Source organism: Alosa alosa, chromosome 16 (genome assembly GCF_017589495.1).
Source record: "Alosa alosa isolate M-15738 ecotype Scorff River chromosome 16, AALO_Geno_1.1, whole genome shotgun sequence".
NCBI lineage: Eukaryota > Metazoa > Chordata > Actinopteri > Clupeiformes > Clupeidae > Alosa > Alosa alosa.
Window position 1 is genome coordinate 20957108 of NC_063204.1, and position 19002 is coordinate 20976109.

At 39.8% G+C, this 19002-nt stretch overlaps 1 protein-coding gene across 10 annotated transcripts; it reads right to left on the bottom strand.

Moving 5' to 3' along the window:
• Window positions 1-705: 705 nt before the first annotated feature.
• On the bottom strand, window positions 706-12655 carry xkr9 (XK, Kell blood group complex subunit-related family, member 9). Of its 10 annotated transcripts, none has more exons than XM_048265694.1 (6): window positions 12521-12655; window positions 10201-10307; window positions 7366-7874; window positions 6405-6826; window positions 4798-5009; window positions 706-2027 (listed from the first exon to the last, which is right to left on the bottom strand). In XM_048265694.1, exons 4-6 carry the CDS (start codon window positions 6725-6727, stop codon window positions 1387-1389), a joined length of 1176 nt encoding a protein of 391 aa, XP_048121651.1. In that variant the 5' UTR covers window positions 6728-6826; window positions 7366-7874; window positions 10201-10307; window positions 12521-12655; the 3' UTR covers window positions 706-1386. The 10 variants fall into 10 exon arrangements, with proteins under 10 accessions (XP_048121651.1, XP_048121656.1, XP_048121658.1 ...); XM_048265699.1 differs by lacking the exon at window positions 12521-12655 and having other exon boundaries at window positions 7366-7425; window positions 7736-7874; window positions 10201-10346; XM_048265701.1 differs by lacking the exon at window positions 12521-12655 and having other exon boundaries at window positions 6405-6823; window positions 7366-7425; window positions 7731-7874; window positions 10201-10346.
• Between the last annotated feature and the right edge of the window lie 6347 nt (window positions 12656-19002).

A 19002-nucleotide genomic window follows, 5' to 3' on the forward strand; every position in this document is an offset into this window, starting at 1 on the left:
GTCAGATGAAAGTTTAAGTGCTGTGCAATTCTTTTTTTCCCTCTCTCTCTCTCCCCCTCTATTCCTCTCTCTTCCTTAAATAAACAAGGAAAAGGCTGCCATCGTGCGCTGGAAAAATGCGGGTGTTTATTTGAAGGCTAACTACTGTTTCAGGAATCTGTGGTTTGTCAGCGTGCCTCGCAGGTGAGCTCACCCACCACCACCGCACATGTCAGGATGGAGGCCAGAGTGAGACCAGTGCCCAGCTCTTTCTCTCCCTTTCTTTCTCTTTCTTTCTCTTTCTTTCTTTCTTTCTTTCTCTTTATTTCTTTCTTTCTTTTCCCTCTCTCATTTTTTTGCCTTCTTCTCCTTCACCACTTTCTCTTTCCTTTTCTCTCTCCTCTTTCCTTCTCCCTCACTCCCTGATTCTCTCTCTTCCACCTTCCCTTTCTCTCACTACCCCCCCCCCTATTTAGCTGGCTCATACAATATTTTGCTGGTAGTCAAAACAAAATTAGATGGGTTTGTTATCTTAAAAATTAGCTCAGGACTCAGAAGAGATCCAGGTCAGCATGGCGAGCTGGTAAGGTCATGTGTTTGTCCATGAACTCACTCTTGTCATCATGAATACACTTTTTTGTGGCCGGTTTCATGGGCCAGTTATAAAGTCATGAGACGCCACACATTCAACACTGTAGAAAACCTCTATTTTCAACCCATAGAGGAATTTATAGATAATACAGACTGAAGGAAAACAAATAAATAAGTAAACACAGTTACTATACACAGAATAAACTTTAAATAAACTTTCTGTAAAAAAAACTACATCCACATAAAGAGTGTCCATGTCGAATTTCATCTGAACCTGGCATATCAGTCCAGAAAGGTGACCAAAACTTCCGATAGTAATTATTGTCTTTAAACAATGCCGCCATCTAGTGGAAACTGGATCTGTAGTCTTGTATTATGCTACAGTTGAGAGTAAGCACCAACAAAACCTGCACTAAAAGTTGATATCATGGGATTTGAAAGTATGTTTTCCAGTAAGCCTGTATGAGAACCACAGAAACAAGTTGAGGTACACGTTCAAAGGAATGAATTCACATTTCGTTATCTTATTGGGTCACAGATGGTTTAGATAGTTATATAGTGCTATTAAGATCCATGTGAACCAAAGCTGATATGAACAGTGCTGAAGTCCTTCAATCCAGCCGTAAACAGTGCCATCAGTCACATGTTGAATACAAGTGCCGAATTAGTCAGAATACTTTAGGAAGTGTGCTTGTAGGTAAGGGAGAAGTAAAAAGTGCCTTTAAAATGCTGCTTAATAAATATAAAGAAATGTACAGTTCAACCCAATAACTGTCACACAATGCATTAAAGTGCTTAGAAAACTGTTTGAGCCTATCAGATCTGTAGAAAGCGTTTCATTCGTGGTGATATGACCAACTTAGGCCCCTGTCTCTCCATGTTGTCCACCTCATCAGCCACTCGCTCCTCTGTCTTCACCTCTTCCCCCTGGTGTAAGCGGCCGTAGTACACACACAGCAGGCCCAGCCCCACGCACAGGCCCGCGCTGATGATCCCAGTGCTGTACTCGTACCTCAGCACCTTTGGCTTCCACATGCACAAGAGTAACGGGGCTGAGAGGCTCTGGAAGACGTAGAAGATGTAGTAGATGGTCATAGGCGCCCTGGTCGCCTGGCCCTGGATGTTGAAGAAGGTGAAGACGAGGATGATGCCGACGATGGCGCGGTACAAGACCTCCAGGGCTTTCGATGTGCAGAAGTCGGTGCGCTGGAAGAAGGCCCACGCCGTGCTGAGGAGCCACACCAGGGCCATGTACAAGATACTGAAGGGATTCAGCACCAGGAGCAAGCTGAGACTGAAGATACGCGTGGTGATGGCGAAGAGCTTGTAGAGGAGGTAAATGATGGTGGGCAGACCGTTGGGCATCTCCTTCAGCTGGGGGAGAGACCTCCGGAGGCAGCGACGGTAGTCTACCACGGCCCAGGCAACGTTGAAGAAGGATGCAGCCATGGAGAAATCTGCACAAATAACACACACCAAAACATAATCAGCTATAAAGTCACTGTGTCCTATGTGTAAGAAATATCTTGCATAGTGTCACTACTTCTCATGTGCTCAGGTTGATATCTGTTCAGTTACTGGTGATTAGAAATAAGAAATAACTAAATATGTCATGGAAAGCACCCAATGCCGTAAACATGATGTCAACATTGGGGGGGACCAAATCTGTGGTGCGGTGTGAATTTCAATAACAGAATTTCAATTCACATTTCCTGCCATGCAAAAATATTATTAAAATCACAAACAAGTCATTAGTTAAGTCAGTCAATTAGGATATACCAAACTTTTGAGGGACATAGGCACGGATGGATTATGAACCTCTGGGCATAGATGCAAAAAAAAACCTCCCCTGTTAAGATAGGGGCGCCCGGGGGCATACTTCCCCGGAAGACTTAAAAAAAATGACCCTTTATAATTATGACGACTTGTGAGTTTTGTGGAAATAGAAGAGAGGGGCAGAGAAGCAACTTCACACAGTCTTAGGCTTCAGGGCCCCCTGAGCTCTTGGGCCCAGTAGGTCCATTCAATAATCCATCCCTGGATATAGACCTGTGGTATGACTCCATTTGTCCAAAATGTATATTTTAAAAGAAAATACAAACAAGAGTATCTTTGATAACCTCTATATATTACACTGAATGCTTACTCATAGGTTTGGACCTATAGCCCAATCATATTTTGTATTTTGATTGTATTATTCTGGCAGCTAATCACACAATTTTAAGGTAGTTTGAAAGGGATGGGATTCAAGATAGGCTAGCCTACTAAGTCAGGTCCCTCTTCTGTCTGACTCACCTCAAGTTACCCTATGCATTATAGGCTGGTTCCTGACAGAAATTACGTTTTGTGTTAACATGTAGAAACACAGCCTTTATTTGGTGAATGGAGGTGGAAATTCCTTTCTTTGGTTATTGTCCGCGATTCACATTAACTGTAGGCTATCACCGCCATTGTAAAAGTTTTTTCAACTTTTGTGCCATCGCCACATTTGAGTGCTATGTTTTGCCTGCATGGATGCGCGATTGAGCGCGCATCTAAATGTAACATGCAAGATGCTATGTAGGGTCTGGGCACTCACCGTTCGCAGTGCTCAGTCCGAGGGGCGGGATAATCAGTTGTATTTCAAATTACCTCTGCACGCAATAGGACGCAATAGGATATTTGTTTTCAAGTAGCAGGGAATTCAAGCCAAACCGTTGCAACTCTGCCATCAATCGTTATGTTAAGCCCACCAAACGACTCTAAACACGATTTCATTGGCCTGATTAAGTTTCGATTTCTGGAGCTCACAAGCCAACGGAGAGTTGCTAGACTAGCCCTAGCAGCAAATTTAATTTGCTGCCGCTAGGGGCGCGTCTAGATTTCTAGGCTAGCAAGATGCAACAACCATTTCTAAGAGGCTTATAAACCGGTTCATTTCTGACATTACTACTAGCATATGAATGCATTATTTATGTTGTAAGACATGTGAAAGAAATTAATGACACAGGCACGCACAAATTCAAATAAAAGGACACATTTCGCTTTTTCACTTTTGCTATCATTGCGAGACAATAGGCTACAATATGGAATTGCTTCAAAGTTCCCTTTGAGTCTGATCAGCTTCAAAAATGAATGGGGTTTCCTTAGACAATGCTACACCTTTCCAACAAGTTTTGTGAGAATTGTACCGTATCTTTTGCGATATTGTTGACAGCCCGCGCAGGGTGCAGGAAGCTTTTGATCGCCTCAAACGATAAACGCAAAATCTCCAGGACAAACCACTCACAGTGTAGGCTACTCTCTCTGAAACCATCAACAGGTCACTAATTTGTGCGTTATTTACATTTGATTGCATTTCAGATGGCGGGACTTGTTGGTTTCCTGTAATAGCCTATAGCGTTTTTTTCTTTATTTATTTTTCTATGTCCGAATATAGAATTCTGTGCTAGCCATAGACTTAGCGCTTTTGAGTCTGTGCCTGTGTTGCTTTGCCACTCAAACTCAAGTTTTAGTTTATACTGTAGCTTCTGCAAATATTTTTTTATATGTAGTCAAGTGGGGGAAAGCACTGTATAAGTGCTGTTTTAAAATCAGTTGACAGTTCACTGTTTTTTATTTATTATTTGATTCTTCTGAGTTCTGTGCTTCTTTCTCACATGAGGCCCAAAGTTTGTTATATGTACAATGCATGCTCTCTTTCTTTTTACCGATTATCTGTCCTATTTTATTTTTGTTAAGCACATTGAATTGTCTGTGTATAAAATATACAAATAAACTTGTCTGCCTTGTCAAAACAGAAGTGTTTCCTACTTTATATGCACCGGTGAGTACAAGAAGTGACTATATATGAAGTGGATGCATATTATATTATATGTAATATGTAAGTTTCTTGGTGTTTTATGCCCCCAATGTTGTCTTCAAGGCAGCGCTGCCTGGAAGGCACTAGGGTTAGCCATGGGTTAAGGTTAGGGTTGGGGTTAGGTTTAGGATTAGGTGAATTTAAGTCAGTGGTGGCAGCGCTGCCTGGATGACGACGTTGGGGGCATAAAACACCATCGGGCTTGTATGTAATAGTGTACTGCATAAATGCATTTAACTCCAACTGAGCGCATTATTTGTCATTTGCTGGTCTTCACTGCAAAGCTGAGTCAAGTTCTGCCGATGTTTCTTTCTCACACAAGGCCCAGGTGTGTGTGTGTGTGTGTGTGTGTGTGTGTGTGTGTGTGTGTGTGTGTGTTTCCTTACAGTGAATGACTGAGTTGTCTCCATGCCCCAGGAGGAAGATGTAGAGCTGGAGCAACAACTGCGGAACGCTCTCCAAGAAGGCCTCAAACAGACGGAGCATGCTCAGATCTGTGGCCTGGCCAAACAACTTGAGGTGGTCCCAAATGTCGTTGCCAACTGTGGTGGATTTGCACCAAACCAACTTGAAGCTTTTTCTGAGCAGCTTGTAATACCTTCAGGTGATAAGTCAGAAGCACACACATTGTTATGCACTGCACATGGAAGAATGCGCCTTTGCACAAGTAGAACAACAAACATCAGATCATTAAAATTACAGTCCATGATTTTAACTCGCTATTAGTCAAATTCAGATCTTTGCTCCACATTCTTCTTTACAGTAAGTGCTTTTAGTATGTACATTCTATATTCTTATACAGTTCTAGATTTGTATGTGGGTAAAAGCATAAGGTATGAGTTTGGCAGTCATGTGTCCTCAACAAATATGGTAAAGCATGCATGGTTTGATAGTTTGAAAAATGAAGTAAAACCTTTCTGAACTCCAAATATCAATTCAGCAAATTACTTTAATGATATAATGACATAATAACCACCACATCCTACTATCATATTCTCAAAAGTACACTCCTGGTTTGAATCCTAGCTCACTGAGCGATTGTTCAATGTGTCATGGCTAGGACAAACATCTGCATCTCACAGTCTCACCACAAGGGGTGCCCCAAGGCTTGGTGCTGAGGCCCCTTCTCTTAGCCGTGTGCGTCACCTAATTGGGCCCAATTATATGCTTGCATCATGGCTTTTTATATCACTGGTACACAGATGATACCCAACTATATCAGTCCTGAAACCCTGACAACCCCACAGTCTAAGCATGGATCTTCGATTGGATGGATAAGCATGGATCTAAGCATGGATCTTCGATATCCCAACACCACCCAGTTCTTGGTACAGACTACGGTTATCTCTTGCCTCGACTACTGTAATGCCTTCCTAATGGGTTATATACTGAAGCACTCTCATCCTCTGGTAGTCTTGTGGTATTTGTATATAGTCTTAACTTTTACCTAAGGTCTCCTTTGCAGTTAATGTCTGAATCTTAATACTCATTTTGTAATTTGCTTAAGGTAAGTGTGCTAAATGGAGACATTTAAATGTAAATCAATGACACTTTTGCTGAAATAGTGGAGTGTACCTTTAACAGACTTCATTTTAGTCCACAGTAGTGCAGAGGCTAAGTAGACCTGTATTGTGTGTTGTGATCACTTTTGACAAATGTTCTTTTGAGCACTACAAGTGGCTGTGTTAAATCAGCGTTACAACATTTGTCCTGAGTTTGAATGGGAAGTCAAGGCTTCCAGTGTGTCACCACGTAAACCACAACATTTTTCACATGCCTGTCTGCCTTCTTCAGTGACATACCAAACGAGCATGTGATGACACATACAGAAGCACTCGTGAGTTATGCAATAGTGTGATGTCAGCATGCCTAACACTTATCTGACTTTTTCATAGTTATATAATGAAACTTTTGACGTTCCACTGACAATGAAACCTGAATAATTCAGTAGTCCCTTTACAAGTCCTAGCCCAGTCTTTCTGAAGTACTGTACCTGGTGAAGATGCCCATGTGTATAAGGTGTAGTCCAATAATAGTGCCACCTCCAGAATCGTCATCTCTGAACCACATGTAGCTGAATATTTGTGTACATACTGACGCACAAAGGACAAATGCCAACGTCAGAATGCCCCAGTTGTGCCCATTATTTATATGCTTGACTCCCAGACAGATATCAAGCACAATGTCCGCGGTGTAGAGGAGACTTCCAATCAGTGTTAGAATCCATCGTTTTTTTGTGAATTGGCTCTCCACATTCATTTTCACTTCTGCGTTGGTTGCTTCCTTTTTGAGAATCGAGATCTCAGCAGTTCCCATCAGATGTCAGAGTCTTTCACGTATAGCTATAACTGTAATTTCTCCCAGAGTCGCAGGCACCTTGCTCTTGCTGTAGATCAATTCGCACAACGTCTGCTGCTGAACACAGAAATGCATTATAAAACTCCTTCCTCAAAATTTCAATTTAAGTCAAGTATTGCATGAAGATGTATGCCTACATAGAGTCAGTACTAATTTCAGAATATTATATCACACATGACTGCATCAAAGACACACTTTACAATATCCAAAGTACAGGGGTAGGTATGTTTGCCCTGTACACAGTAACCTCTTGACGGCAGTAGATAGAATGCCATAAACCACCATAACACAAGGCTTGCATGATTGCATTTATATAACACCCTCAAAGAGAAGGGCACAGCAACAGTTTACACAGTTCAGAATGCATTTGTGCATATAAACTCATATGCATAAACATGTGAATGAATATGGGAAATATGACATTACTATAGTTACCAAGATTTCTTAAGCTAAATTTTGTTATATTCTCCTTTTGAATAATCAGATGCTGGGACTGTTATGTTAAGGTACAGTGCAATATGTAATGTTTAAATAATCTATAGCACATTTGATCACAATCATTAATTTAGACACCAATCATTTCAGAGTTCACTTACCACTTTGTACAGTCTCTCCGAAAATACACTTCTTCACTTCTTCAGTCTAGGGGTGTGTTTCTGTCAGCAATAGGTGAAAAAAAAGTTTTTGATTCGTTCATGGTCCCAGACACAAAATAATGTCTCTTCTCAGAAATCACCTGTCGCTCAAGCCGCACCCTCTCAGTGCTGCTCCCACAAGACATAATTAAACACAGTCTTTGTCTGACAACTGCTATAAAACTAATGATCCATGCACTTGGACAGGCATAATGCTATCTAACAGCCATCTATTTAAATACATGGCATTATTCATAGCTACTGTAGATAAATATCCTGACTGTATTTTCAAACTACAGCCTAAACATCAGCACAGGTAAACTAACCTTACATGTGAGAGTGTGAGAGCATTCTGTCCGGTACAGTGTTCAGGGCACATGGGAGGGGTTACAGGATTCCTTGTTACCACTAGACGGAAACCCTTTTAAGGCGCGCTGTTAAGGAAATCCTGTTAAAGTATGTTGTCTGTCCTGTTCATCATAGAATGGATTTAAAGGAATTACTTCTGACTGTTATGACTCTGTTATTTAGCAATTCCAACGTATATCCTCCCAAAACACTGTCTGTGTGCTTTCAGGCAAGGGTTTCTACGCAACACTGTTGAACAAATCCACCCCAACAACAGTCCACTTCTAAATGGCATGTAAATTAATGTGTGGACAAGAGCCATTCTTTTGGATTGACTTCTTTTGATTAGCCACTCAAGATCAAGATGAAGCCACTTAAGATAAATACTAGGGCTGTCAAAATAACTGATTAATTTCGATTAATTAATTTGAGAAAAAATAACTGATTAAAAAAATTTGTGCAGATTAATCGATTCCTTATGACCTTTGACCCGAGCCGTTCTAGTCAGTAAAAATGAGACTGTAAAATGAAGGAGAGAGAAGAAAATGTGCTGCCTGGATCATTGATTGGAACATTTACTTTTAAAAAACGCCCCGATGGTGTTGAAAATAAAGTCCTTTGCAATATCTACAGCAAGGAATTTGCATATCACCGGAGTTCATCAACTCTATAGTCGCACATCAATGCAAAGGAATAAGTGTTGACATTGAGGGGAGTGTTAATTTATTTTCATTGTGTCCCCTAGGTTATATGTGTGGCCTGAAATGCCTTGTATGTGAAGAAAAAACTTCTTCCCGAAGCAGTTTTGAATTTATTTCCTCAGCATCATATCATAGATTATTATGGTCAGGTCATATCATAGATTATTATGGCCGTTATTTGAACAGTGAAAATAATAATAAGAGTTTTTGAACTTTAATGTCACTAATGCTGATTATTCAATGATTCATTTGAATTTAAATATTTAAAATACTTTCACAGCAAAAATTATATATGGGATTAATTTAGATTAATTAATCACAGAGTATGTAATTAATTAGATCATTTTTTTTAATCGATTGACAGCCCTAATAAATACTATACAATATGTATACTATGTAGGCTATGTGTATAATTACTGTTACTGAAGTGGGAAATTCTCTATTTCTGTGTGTTTAAAGGCCTGCTTTCCTACTCTCTCTCTCTCTCTCTCTCTCTCTGTCTCTCTCTCTATCTCACACACACACACACACACACACACACACACACACACACACACACACACACACACACACTTACACACTCACACACACATACTCTAAGGTTCTCTCTTGTGCTGCTGACACACAAACTCTCTAGGTTACAGAAATCCTTATCTTTGTATTTGATTTGTTCTTTGTGTCATTATAAGTTGCATGTGGAGTACATTGTTTCCAGATGGGAAGCAAGATTTACTTACAAAATGTGTTACTTTCATTTATGTGTTATACAATGATTCTGATATGTACTGATATGCCTGACTGTTCTCTTTGTTAGATGTTCTTCTCCATGTTGATAGATCCAAATGTCCAGCATGATATTACTGTAATACATGCAAAGGTCAATCATTCTGCTATATAAGAGCTATATTCGGAATGCAACTGTGTATTCATTTTCAATTCCAATTTGGTTTCCAAAATGTTATATCCTCCATTTTTATGAAATTTTCATAAATCTTTTTTCTACATTTTGTGTTCCAAGTAGGCTAATTTCAGTAAAACTGTAATCGAGTATTGTTGTTTGATTTATCTTTACTCAATCAAAACAACACAATTGCTATTGTATTGATTATTACCTGAAATACACAATTAAATTACATGACTTTTTAATGTTTTTAAAAAAGGAGATATTGTGTTTTGGAACCAAAGTCTTGAATTACTATTGTTATTATTAGTTGATCGTTATAGAGGCAGTTGTGGCCTACTGGTTATCAACTCGGACTTGTAACCGGAGGGTTGCTGGTTCGAACCCCGACCAGTAGGAATGGCTGAAGTGCCCTTGAGCAAGGCACCTAACACCTCACTGCTCCCAGAGCACCGCTGTAGCAGGCAGCTCACTGCGTTGGGATTAGTGTGTGCTTCACCTCACTGTGTGCTGAGTGAGTTTCACTAATTCATGGATTGGGATACATGCAGAGACCAAATGTCCCTCACAGGATCAAAAGAGTTTATACTTATACTTATATTGGTATTGTCTTTATTTAAGCCTTGTCCATGCAGTTCTATTCACATAATTTGTATTCTGGCGATTTTCAGTTTATCACCATAAACATGCAGTACACGGAGATCTAATCTACTGCACCTGTCCCATAGGATTAACTCAGCCGTTTTTAGCATTTGAAATAAATTGTCCTATAATTCTGTCTGGGTTAAGAAAGAGAAACACCAACTAGACATGAATTTTAAAGACTTGAAAGAAATGTGTACTCACTGTTCTGGAGTTTGTATGTTGTCCACTATGGAGGAAAAACTATCCTGTCTTCTGTTTCTGGGTTGAGGTATTTCAGATTCCAGCCCAGTAGTTCTGAGAAACCTGTACTATGGGACCAAACTCAAGCAGCTGAGTAGAGATGCCAAAGTGTGTCTCTACGCGGAGAAGGTAAAGTACTTTAAAACAGAATTGCACATTATTTATAACAGGGAAGGGCTCCGTCTATGGAGGGTGGTATTAGCTTTCTATTCATCTTCCCTATGGGCGTATGTCATTGTTATGTACTGATTTGCTGGACTTTAAACCTACGTCACTGCAGAATGAGATAAATAGTGGTCAGAAAAAGAGCAGTGTGTGTGTGTGGGGTGGTCATATCTCTAACACAAGACATTTGGAGAAGTGTATGTGTGTGAGCAGGCCTTCTTGAAGAGTGGGTTTGTTGGTGAAGTTGAGGTCAGGTGAAGATATGTATGTGCACCACGGGAAGCATCATTCATTTGAACGCCTTTGTCACATGTCCGCTGGATTTTACCGCAATCCATTAAATACTTCTACTTTCCCATAAATCATAGATCCCAATAAATACATTTCTTTATACACAAAGTTGGGGAGAAGGTGGTCTAACGTTTCTGGAATTTGAAATGGAACACCTAAAGGTTGTGAGTTTGTTCCCCAATGCCACTGTGCCACTGACCAAGGCACCTTACCCTGAGTTTCTCCAGGGGGGACTGTCCCTGTAGATCATTCAAATCATTTTGTATAACAACATTTAGATAAATAACAAATAAATAAAATAATGTAAAGATTTAGTAGATATCCTTCCACAGTAGCTTTGCTTGACAACTAAAATACACCCATGTTGATTTTTGTAGGCTTCTCTAGAATTTATTCATTGGGTGGTGGAGAATAGACAAATAAGGAAATAAGAGAGAGAGAGATGCAGAGGGGGATTGAGAAATGACCTCAGGTCAGACTTGAACCAGGTCACTTGTGCCACAGCTCCCCCCACATGTCTAGTCGTTGATCAGAAGTCACATGCAACAGCTGTAAGATTACTTTGTATGCATGACAAAGCCATCTTGGGTTTGAGGAAGAAGTTAAGATCAGGTGAAGATTTGCATAAGAAGTAATGAGTAAGTAGGAGGAGAAAAGGTGAGTAGGTGTATCTGCAAAATGACTTATAACTATAACATAACATCAGTTGTTATTTCTACTTCTTTGTCACATGGGGCAGTCATGGCCTACCAGTCAGGGGTATCAGACTTTTAACCTAAGGGTCACCTGTGTGATTTCCTAACCGGCAGGAAAAATGTTGAAGGTGGGTATGATTGAACAGCGCTCTTCTACGTCCACATCCAAGTCACGTAAGTCCCCTATAGGCTCCCCTATAGAAATGCTAACCCACTGTTTCAAGTGTGTGTGTGTGTGTGTGTGTGTGTGTGTGTCTGTGTGTGTGTGTGTGTGTGTGTGTGTGTCACACTGGCCAGCTGCTAGGACGTATTTAGTCTACATTTACCTGCACCCTGGAGTCATTAAGCACTTCTACTTTCCAGTAAATCAGAGATTGGATTCATATTGTTCAGGCTTTGTCAGTATGTCTATATTAGTTGAACTTCTTGCATTTCAAGCCTTTGGTTCCTAATAGATACATTCGTCTTACTTCTTTCGTCTTTCGTAAGTTACTCCAAATGAGAATGTCAACTAAATGACAAATAATACAAATAGGGTAAAAAGTCAGTAGATAGGCCTCGACAGCAATTTCACATGCCAGGTGCAAGTCACTTGAAAGGCACTTATGTAGCCTTTTCTCAGAAGTCAGTCACATGCTAAAGCTAAAGCTGTATCATTGTGTAGTAGCATTATGCAACAGCTGTAATAATGAGCGCATGCATTAGCAGGCCATCTAGTGTGGGTTTGTGGGAGAAGCTAAGGTCAGGTGAAGATCCTCATTATTTAAACGTCTTTATCACATGCACCCTGGGCTTCAATGGAATCAAACACTTCTACTTTCCTGTAAATCAGATTGGATTCCTCTTAGTACTGTTTTGTTCATATTTTAAGTGCAGGCTCTTAACTGTTCATATAAATTAGTTTAACTACTAACAGTTATACATCTCAAGCCTTTAAATGTGGTTCCCAATTGCACCCACATTGTGCCCTGCCCTGTGTAAGGCACTTGAAATGTAGTTACTAATAGAGGGTTGTTCCTGCTGTTACACTGTATGTTGCTCTGGATAACAACATCACCTATATGGCAACGAATTTAAAATAATGTATAAAGTTGCAAGATATCCTTCCATGACAGTTTCGATATACTTACTTATTGATCCCTCTGCTACGGTTGGAGCTAGTGGTGTAGTACTTGAGTCTGGTCTTGGTCTCGAGACCATTTTTGCTTACTTGGTCTTGTCTCAGAATTGAAAGCAAAAATACTCGGTCTTTCTTGACTCGGTCTCAGCCTACATTGGAAGGAGGCAGACGCATAATTTTAGAGTGGGACCACAGCGGGAAATATATTGACTATATTTCATGGTATATTCAAAAATATCCACCATTACAAATATTCTTATCTTAATAAAAAATATAATATGGACTGCCATTAAATTATATCCCATGGTGCTATGCTGCGTAGTGTAAAGGTTTTGAAAGATCCGATCTTTGTCCGGATGGCACAGCAGTTATTCTGGAGAGGGTTGAAGTAGCCTGACCTATGGTTTTTGCCTACTCTGTCATTCCAATGAGTGCCTCTGGTTGTGCTAATCGACAAGATGAGTGAGCAATCCACAATAATTAAATTTGGTTACTTGAACCACAATTCAACACCTTTAACTTTAATGAAATGTTGACATCATGCCATACTAAATTTTCACTCCAGCTGAGCTCCTAGTCTTAAAGTATTGTTCAGAAAAGAAGTTTGGTAGACAAGTGTGTGCTAGACTGCTCATAGCTAACAATCCCCATTCTACCCTTAGGGAAGTCATGTCACGTTTTTATTTCTGATCTCTGAAGACTTATAGTGAAGTCAAGTCAAGACAAATCTTCATCTCTGATCAGTGAAGGCTTACAGTCAAGTCAAGTCAAGTCAAGTTTTCATCTCTGATGGGACACTAGAAAGGCCCCTACGTAGTCTTTTCTCAGAAGTCTGTCACATGCTAAATGTCATGTCAAAGGTGTAGGAGTGCACTCTCAGTTTCAGTTCAGTACTCTCTTCGTGTAGTGTAGTATCATGAACCACAGCCTTTGGTCAACAGTCATAATGTGAACGCAATCATTAGCCTGGTCATTCATACGGTGGGAAAAAATACTAGCTGAGATCAAAGACTAAATGCACACTTCAAGTTCCTCAGTCTTTTCCCAGAGGGATGTGAAATGTACCATATTCAGCACACTGTTCAGTGTTCACACATACTGTGCATGTGCATAATGTTGCATAATCTGCGTAATGTTACAGTTATGATGTGTCTGAACAGGCCATCTTGTTCAGTGTGTTTAGTGGGTTTGGTCTAATCATTCAAAACGAAACATGAAATGGAATCTCTGTTGTGGCATGTTGCTCAGCCTGATAAGGTAAGAAGTGGCTCTGTGACTTCTGCTGTTTGGTTAGTGTGTACATGATCTCTCTCTCTCTCTCTCTCTCGTTTTTTTGGGGGGCAGCTGTGGCCTACTGGTTAGCGCTTCGGACTTGTAACCAGAGGGTTGCCGGTAGGCCACGGCTGAAGTGCCCTTGAACAAGACACCTAACCCCTCACTGCTCCCCGAGCGCCGCTGTTGTTGCAGGCAGCTCACTGCGCTGGGATTTGTGTGTGCTTCACCTCACTGTGTGCAGTGTGTTTCACTAATTCACGGATTTGGATAAATGCAGAGACCAAATTTCCCTCACGGGATCAAAAGAGTATACATGTATATACTTACTTATAATTACTATACCTTCACCTGACTTGTGTATATTCTCTCTCCTTTTTATTTCTTTATTGATTTGGACTTTTTACTGGTGCATAAATAAAGAAGTGTGATAAAGCAAAGATGGGAGCAGCCTTAAAAAAAACATTAAGTATAGAATCACACGTTTAAATATCAGGGCTGGGAATCACAGAGTAGCTCACAAATCTATACTGTCACAAAGCTTTGCCCACAATAGCGATACTATCACGACAGAGCATTCTCCAATACTCAATACAATGCAAACGATAAATCTATGATACCACGATATCTCTGTAAATGAAGAAAAAGAAAAGGGCAAAAAGTGGAATTATGCCTATTTATTCACTATGTTTCATATCTCAATTGAAACAATGTTTAAAGTGCATAGAGTTTTAACTTAGTGCCTCATTTCCTAATGTGTAGATGATCACCTGCATTCATTTGAATTTGAAGCACAGTTGGGATGAGTCCATTTAGAATATAAATTGTAAATGTCATGTTCTATATTGATATTGGACACCAGCGAATTGATAATGTATCGAAAAAAGAAGTTATACAATATACAGCGGTATCAATATGTTGTGCAACCCTACTAAATGTTACTTAACTAGATGTACCGCAGAACGGTACAAAATAAATCACGCTTGTTAATTTATCAACATCTCCTACTCCATCTCCTACTTTTGTGTGTGTAAATTAGTGTGTGTATAGTGTGTGTTTGGGTTTGCTTATGAGTGTGATTGTGGGGTAATGGGGTGTGTGTGTGTGTGTGTGTGTGTGTGTGTGCATGTGCCTGATTGCCTGCATTTCCAAGAAAGACTAAAAAGGCTGCACGAAACTTGGTGGGCATGTAGCCCCACAAGGATGCCCATTGTTTTACGTCCCCCCAAAAAGAGGGTAGGCCGAACACAGTTTTCTGTGAATATCTCGAGAACCATAGGGCCTAGGATGACCATTTTCTTGTATCAACCCAATCAACCCTAGGACCGTAGGACCTAGGATTTATTTTTTGTATGTTGGTCTCCAGGGGCTTTGTCAACACATCCCATATCCACTCATTTAAGGTATAGCGCCACCTAGTTAAAAATGAAAAGGCAAAAACGAGGCATTGTAATCGTAGGTATCTTTGGCTGACAGGTTCAAAACTGCACAAAATTTAAAGTGTAGGATCATTATGACACCCTCTGAATGCATGCATGCAAGTTTTGTGGGGGGCCATATCAGCTACTTACACGCACGCGTACACACACACACACACAAACACACGCATGTACGCGCACACACACACACACACACATAAAGACACACAGTACACATGCACACACATTTCTGGGTCATTCCACGTCAATTCAACCAGGGCCCACGCAGGGCCCTGACAACTCCAGGGAGGAGTATTGATGTCAATGGGGCATTTTGCCCATGTTCAGGGTGGAAAATAAAAAAGAAAGATTTGCATAAGACAAGTCAAATTGGTGTTTTTAAAAAGAAGGGATCATGGAGAATAAAGAAAAACATATTAAAAAAATCTTTGTATATTCCCACAAGGTGTTTGGGTGCTCTGAAAATGATAACAAATATTGTTGAATATTGTTTAAAATATAATCCAAAGTAAAAAAGATGGAGGTCAGATAGAGAAAAAAGTTTGGTGGGGAGTCATAGTTGATGACAACTGACAGTTGGAATGGCTGAACAGTTAAATAGTTGAGTAGCCTAGTTTAAATAGTTAAATTATTTACAAAGATGAAAAATGCATTCCACCCCTGTCCTAAGTAAGACCCCACGTATACGCCCAGTTTGAATGAAGTTTCTCACGTTACAAGGTTGAACTTAAATCTTGGGAAAAAGCGTTAGAAGAAAAATAATACGAAGAAGAAATCGGATAACAGTGCACTAATAAGTCAGTGAATAAGTCTCACAGTAGATTAGTTACAGTGTATAAAGTCAATAAATAACTAAATACTATTCACATACACAATCTAAGACACAATCCAATACTGCAGGAGATACTTCATACAAAATGGGCCTTACACACACACTGACACGGGCGTTTCACACTTCACACTAGTGAACACTGCATCTGAGAAACTATCCCCATATGACCGCTGTCCGTCATCCGAAAAATAATCTTTGGTCACCGCTATTGGCGATTTCCGGCTCCCATTGACTGACATTGAACACATGTAGCCTAAACAAAACGTCAATTAGGTGCTCAAACTAACCCTGCTGACTTATGCCAGCAACCATTCCACTTTTGATAAGAAACTGCATTTTATTTAACATATATACAGCAAAAATAACAGAATTTGGATCAAACAACATGGAGAAATCTCAGGAGGAAGAAAATTAACGCTGCATGACGGGGAGTGCTTTGCATTTCCCCTTGTCCATGAGTCACGTATAACAGGTTCTGGCGGCCGTTATTCCTTACTTTTCAGAGTAATTACATTCAAAAACATACCTTCATATTACATTACAATTTATAAATAAAGGAAATTTAAAAGAATAACACAATACATCAGAGGGATTATACAAATAATAAGGAAAAACAAGATTTCTACCACAATTTCCTGTTAAATTCAATATTTCATGGCGCTGTTGAGCTGCACAGCCATCAGATGACGCCGTTTTAGTGCTTGCTTTTCCATCCAAAAAAGGCCCGAAGTGCAGTGAAATGCCGCCATCTAGTGGCATGAAATATGTAATGTAGCCCATTACATTTATTGGCACAAAATTTTAAGTGTAAGACCATTATGTCATCCTCACACACACACACACACATAAAGACACACAGTACACATGCACACACATTTCTGGGTCATTCCACGTCAATTCAACCAGGGCCCACGCAGGGCCCTGACAACTCCAGGGAGGAGTATTGATGTCAATGGGGCATTTTGCCCATGTTCAGGGTGGAAAATAAAAAAGAAAGATTTGCATAAGACAAGTCAAATTGGTGTTTTTTAAAAGAAGGGATCATGGAGAATAAAGAAAAACATATTAAAAAAATCTTTGTATATTCCCACAAGGTGTTTGGGTGCTCTGAAAATGATAACAAATATTGTTGAATATTGTTTAAAATATAATCCAAGTAAAAAGATGGAGGTCAGATAGAGAAAAAAGTTTGGTGGGGAGTCATAGTTGATGACAACTGACAGTTGGAATGGCTGAACAGTTAAATAGTTGAGTAGCCTAGTTTAAATAGTTAAATTATTTACAAAGATGAAAAATGCATTCCACCCCTGTCCTAAGTAAGACCTACGTAACGCAGTTTGAATGAAGTTTCTACGTTACAAGGTTGAACTTAAATGCGGAAAAAGCGTTAGAAGAAAAATAATACGAAGAAGAAATCGGATAACAGTGCACTAATAAGTCAGTGAATAAGTCTCACAGTAGATTAGTTACAGTGTATAAAGTCGAATAAATAACTAAATACTATTCACATACACAATCTAAGACACAATCCAATACTGCAGGAGATACTTCATACAAAATGGGCCTTACACACACACTGACACGGCGTTTCACACTTCACACTAGTGAACACTGCATACGAAGCACTATCCCCATATGACCGCTGTCACGTCATCCGGAAAAATAATCTTTGGTCACCGCTATTGGCCGATTTCCGGCTCCCATTGACTGACATTGAACACATGTAGCCTAAACAAAACGTCAATTAGGTGCTCAAACTAACCCTGCTGACTTATGCCAGCAACCATTCCACTTTGATAAGAAACTGCATTTTCGTACAACATATATACAGCAAAAATAACAGAATTTGGATCAAACAACATGGAGAAATCTCAGGAGGAAGAAAATTAACGCTGCATGACGGGGAGTGCTTTGCATTTCCCCTTGTCCATGAGTCACGTATAACAGGTTCTGGCGGCCGTTATTCCTTACTTTTCAGAGTAATTACATTCAAAAACATACCTTCATATTACATTACAATTTATAAATAAAGGAAATTTAAAAAGAATAACACAATACATCAGAGGGATTATACAAATAATAAGGAAAAACAAGATTTCTACCACAATTTCCTGTTAAATTCAATATTTCATGGCGCTGTTGAGCTGCACAGCCATCAGATGACGCCGTTTTAGTGCTTGCTTTTCCATCCAAAAAAGGCCCGAAGTGCAGTGAAATGCCGCCATCTAGTGGCATGAAATATGTAATGTAGCCCATTACATTTATTGGCACAAAATTTTAAGTGTAAGACCATTATGTCATCCTCTAAATGTATACCAAGTTTTGTGAAATTCTGTTCATGGGGACCATACAATAAATGAATATATGTGTACATTTAGTGACTGTACACTATGCATGTACACACACACACACACACACACACGAAAAAGCACACATAAAGATGGCATGCATGCACAGACTCACACACACAGGCATGCACACAAGCACACACATAAAAACACACACATGTAGGCGAGCAGGTACACGCACACACACACACACACATACACACACACACTCACTCACGAGCACACACATAAAACACACACACATGCAGGCAAGCAGATGCACAAACACGCACACACATACACCCCATTACCCCCCCCACACACACACACAGAAGCACACATAAAGCAAACGTACACATGCACAGTTATTAGCTTTTCCAGGCGAAATGTCTTCCATATTTGCAGATCCAGGAAAAGAGATTGCTTTTGTGCTGGATGGCTCTGGCAGTGTTGATCCTCCTGACTTTGAATTGGCTAAACAATTTATTGCTGATGTAATGACAACAGTTTGGTCAAAATGTTTTAATGTAAGTATGAAGCTTATTTTAGCTGTGGATGAAGTAAACAAATAGACAAATGAATGGGGTTTAATGTAATACTGCCTTTTTAACTGCAGTGCAAG

What these genes read in the sequence shown, in the direction of transcription:
- xkr9 (XM_048265694.1), bottom strand. Translation starts at nt 6,727, where the DNA reads ATGGGAACTGCTGAGATCTCGATTCTCAAAAAGGAAGCAACCAACGCA. An exon ending in CACATGGGCATCTTCACCAG is followed by an intron (nt 5,010 to 6,404) that starts GTACAGTACTTC and finishes TATCACCTGAAG; the next exon opens with GTATTACAAGCTGCTCAGAA. An exon ending in AGACAACTCAGTCATTCACT is followed by an intron (nt 2,028 to 4,797) that starts GTAAGGAAACAC and finishes TTATTTGTGCAG; the next exon opens with ATTTCTCCATGGCTGCATCC.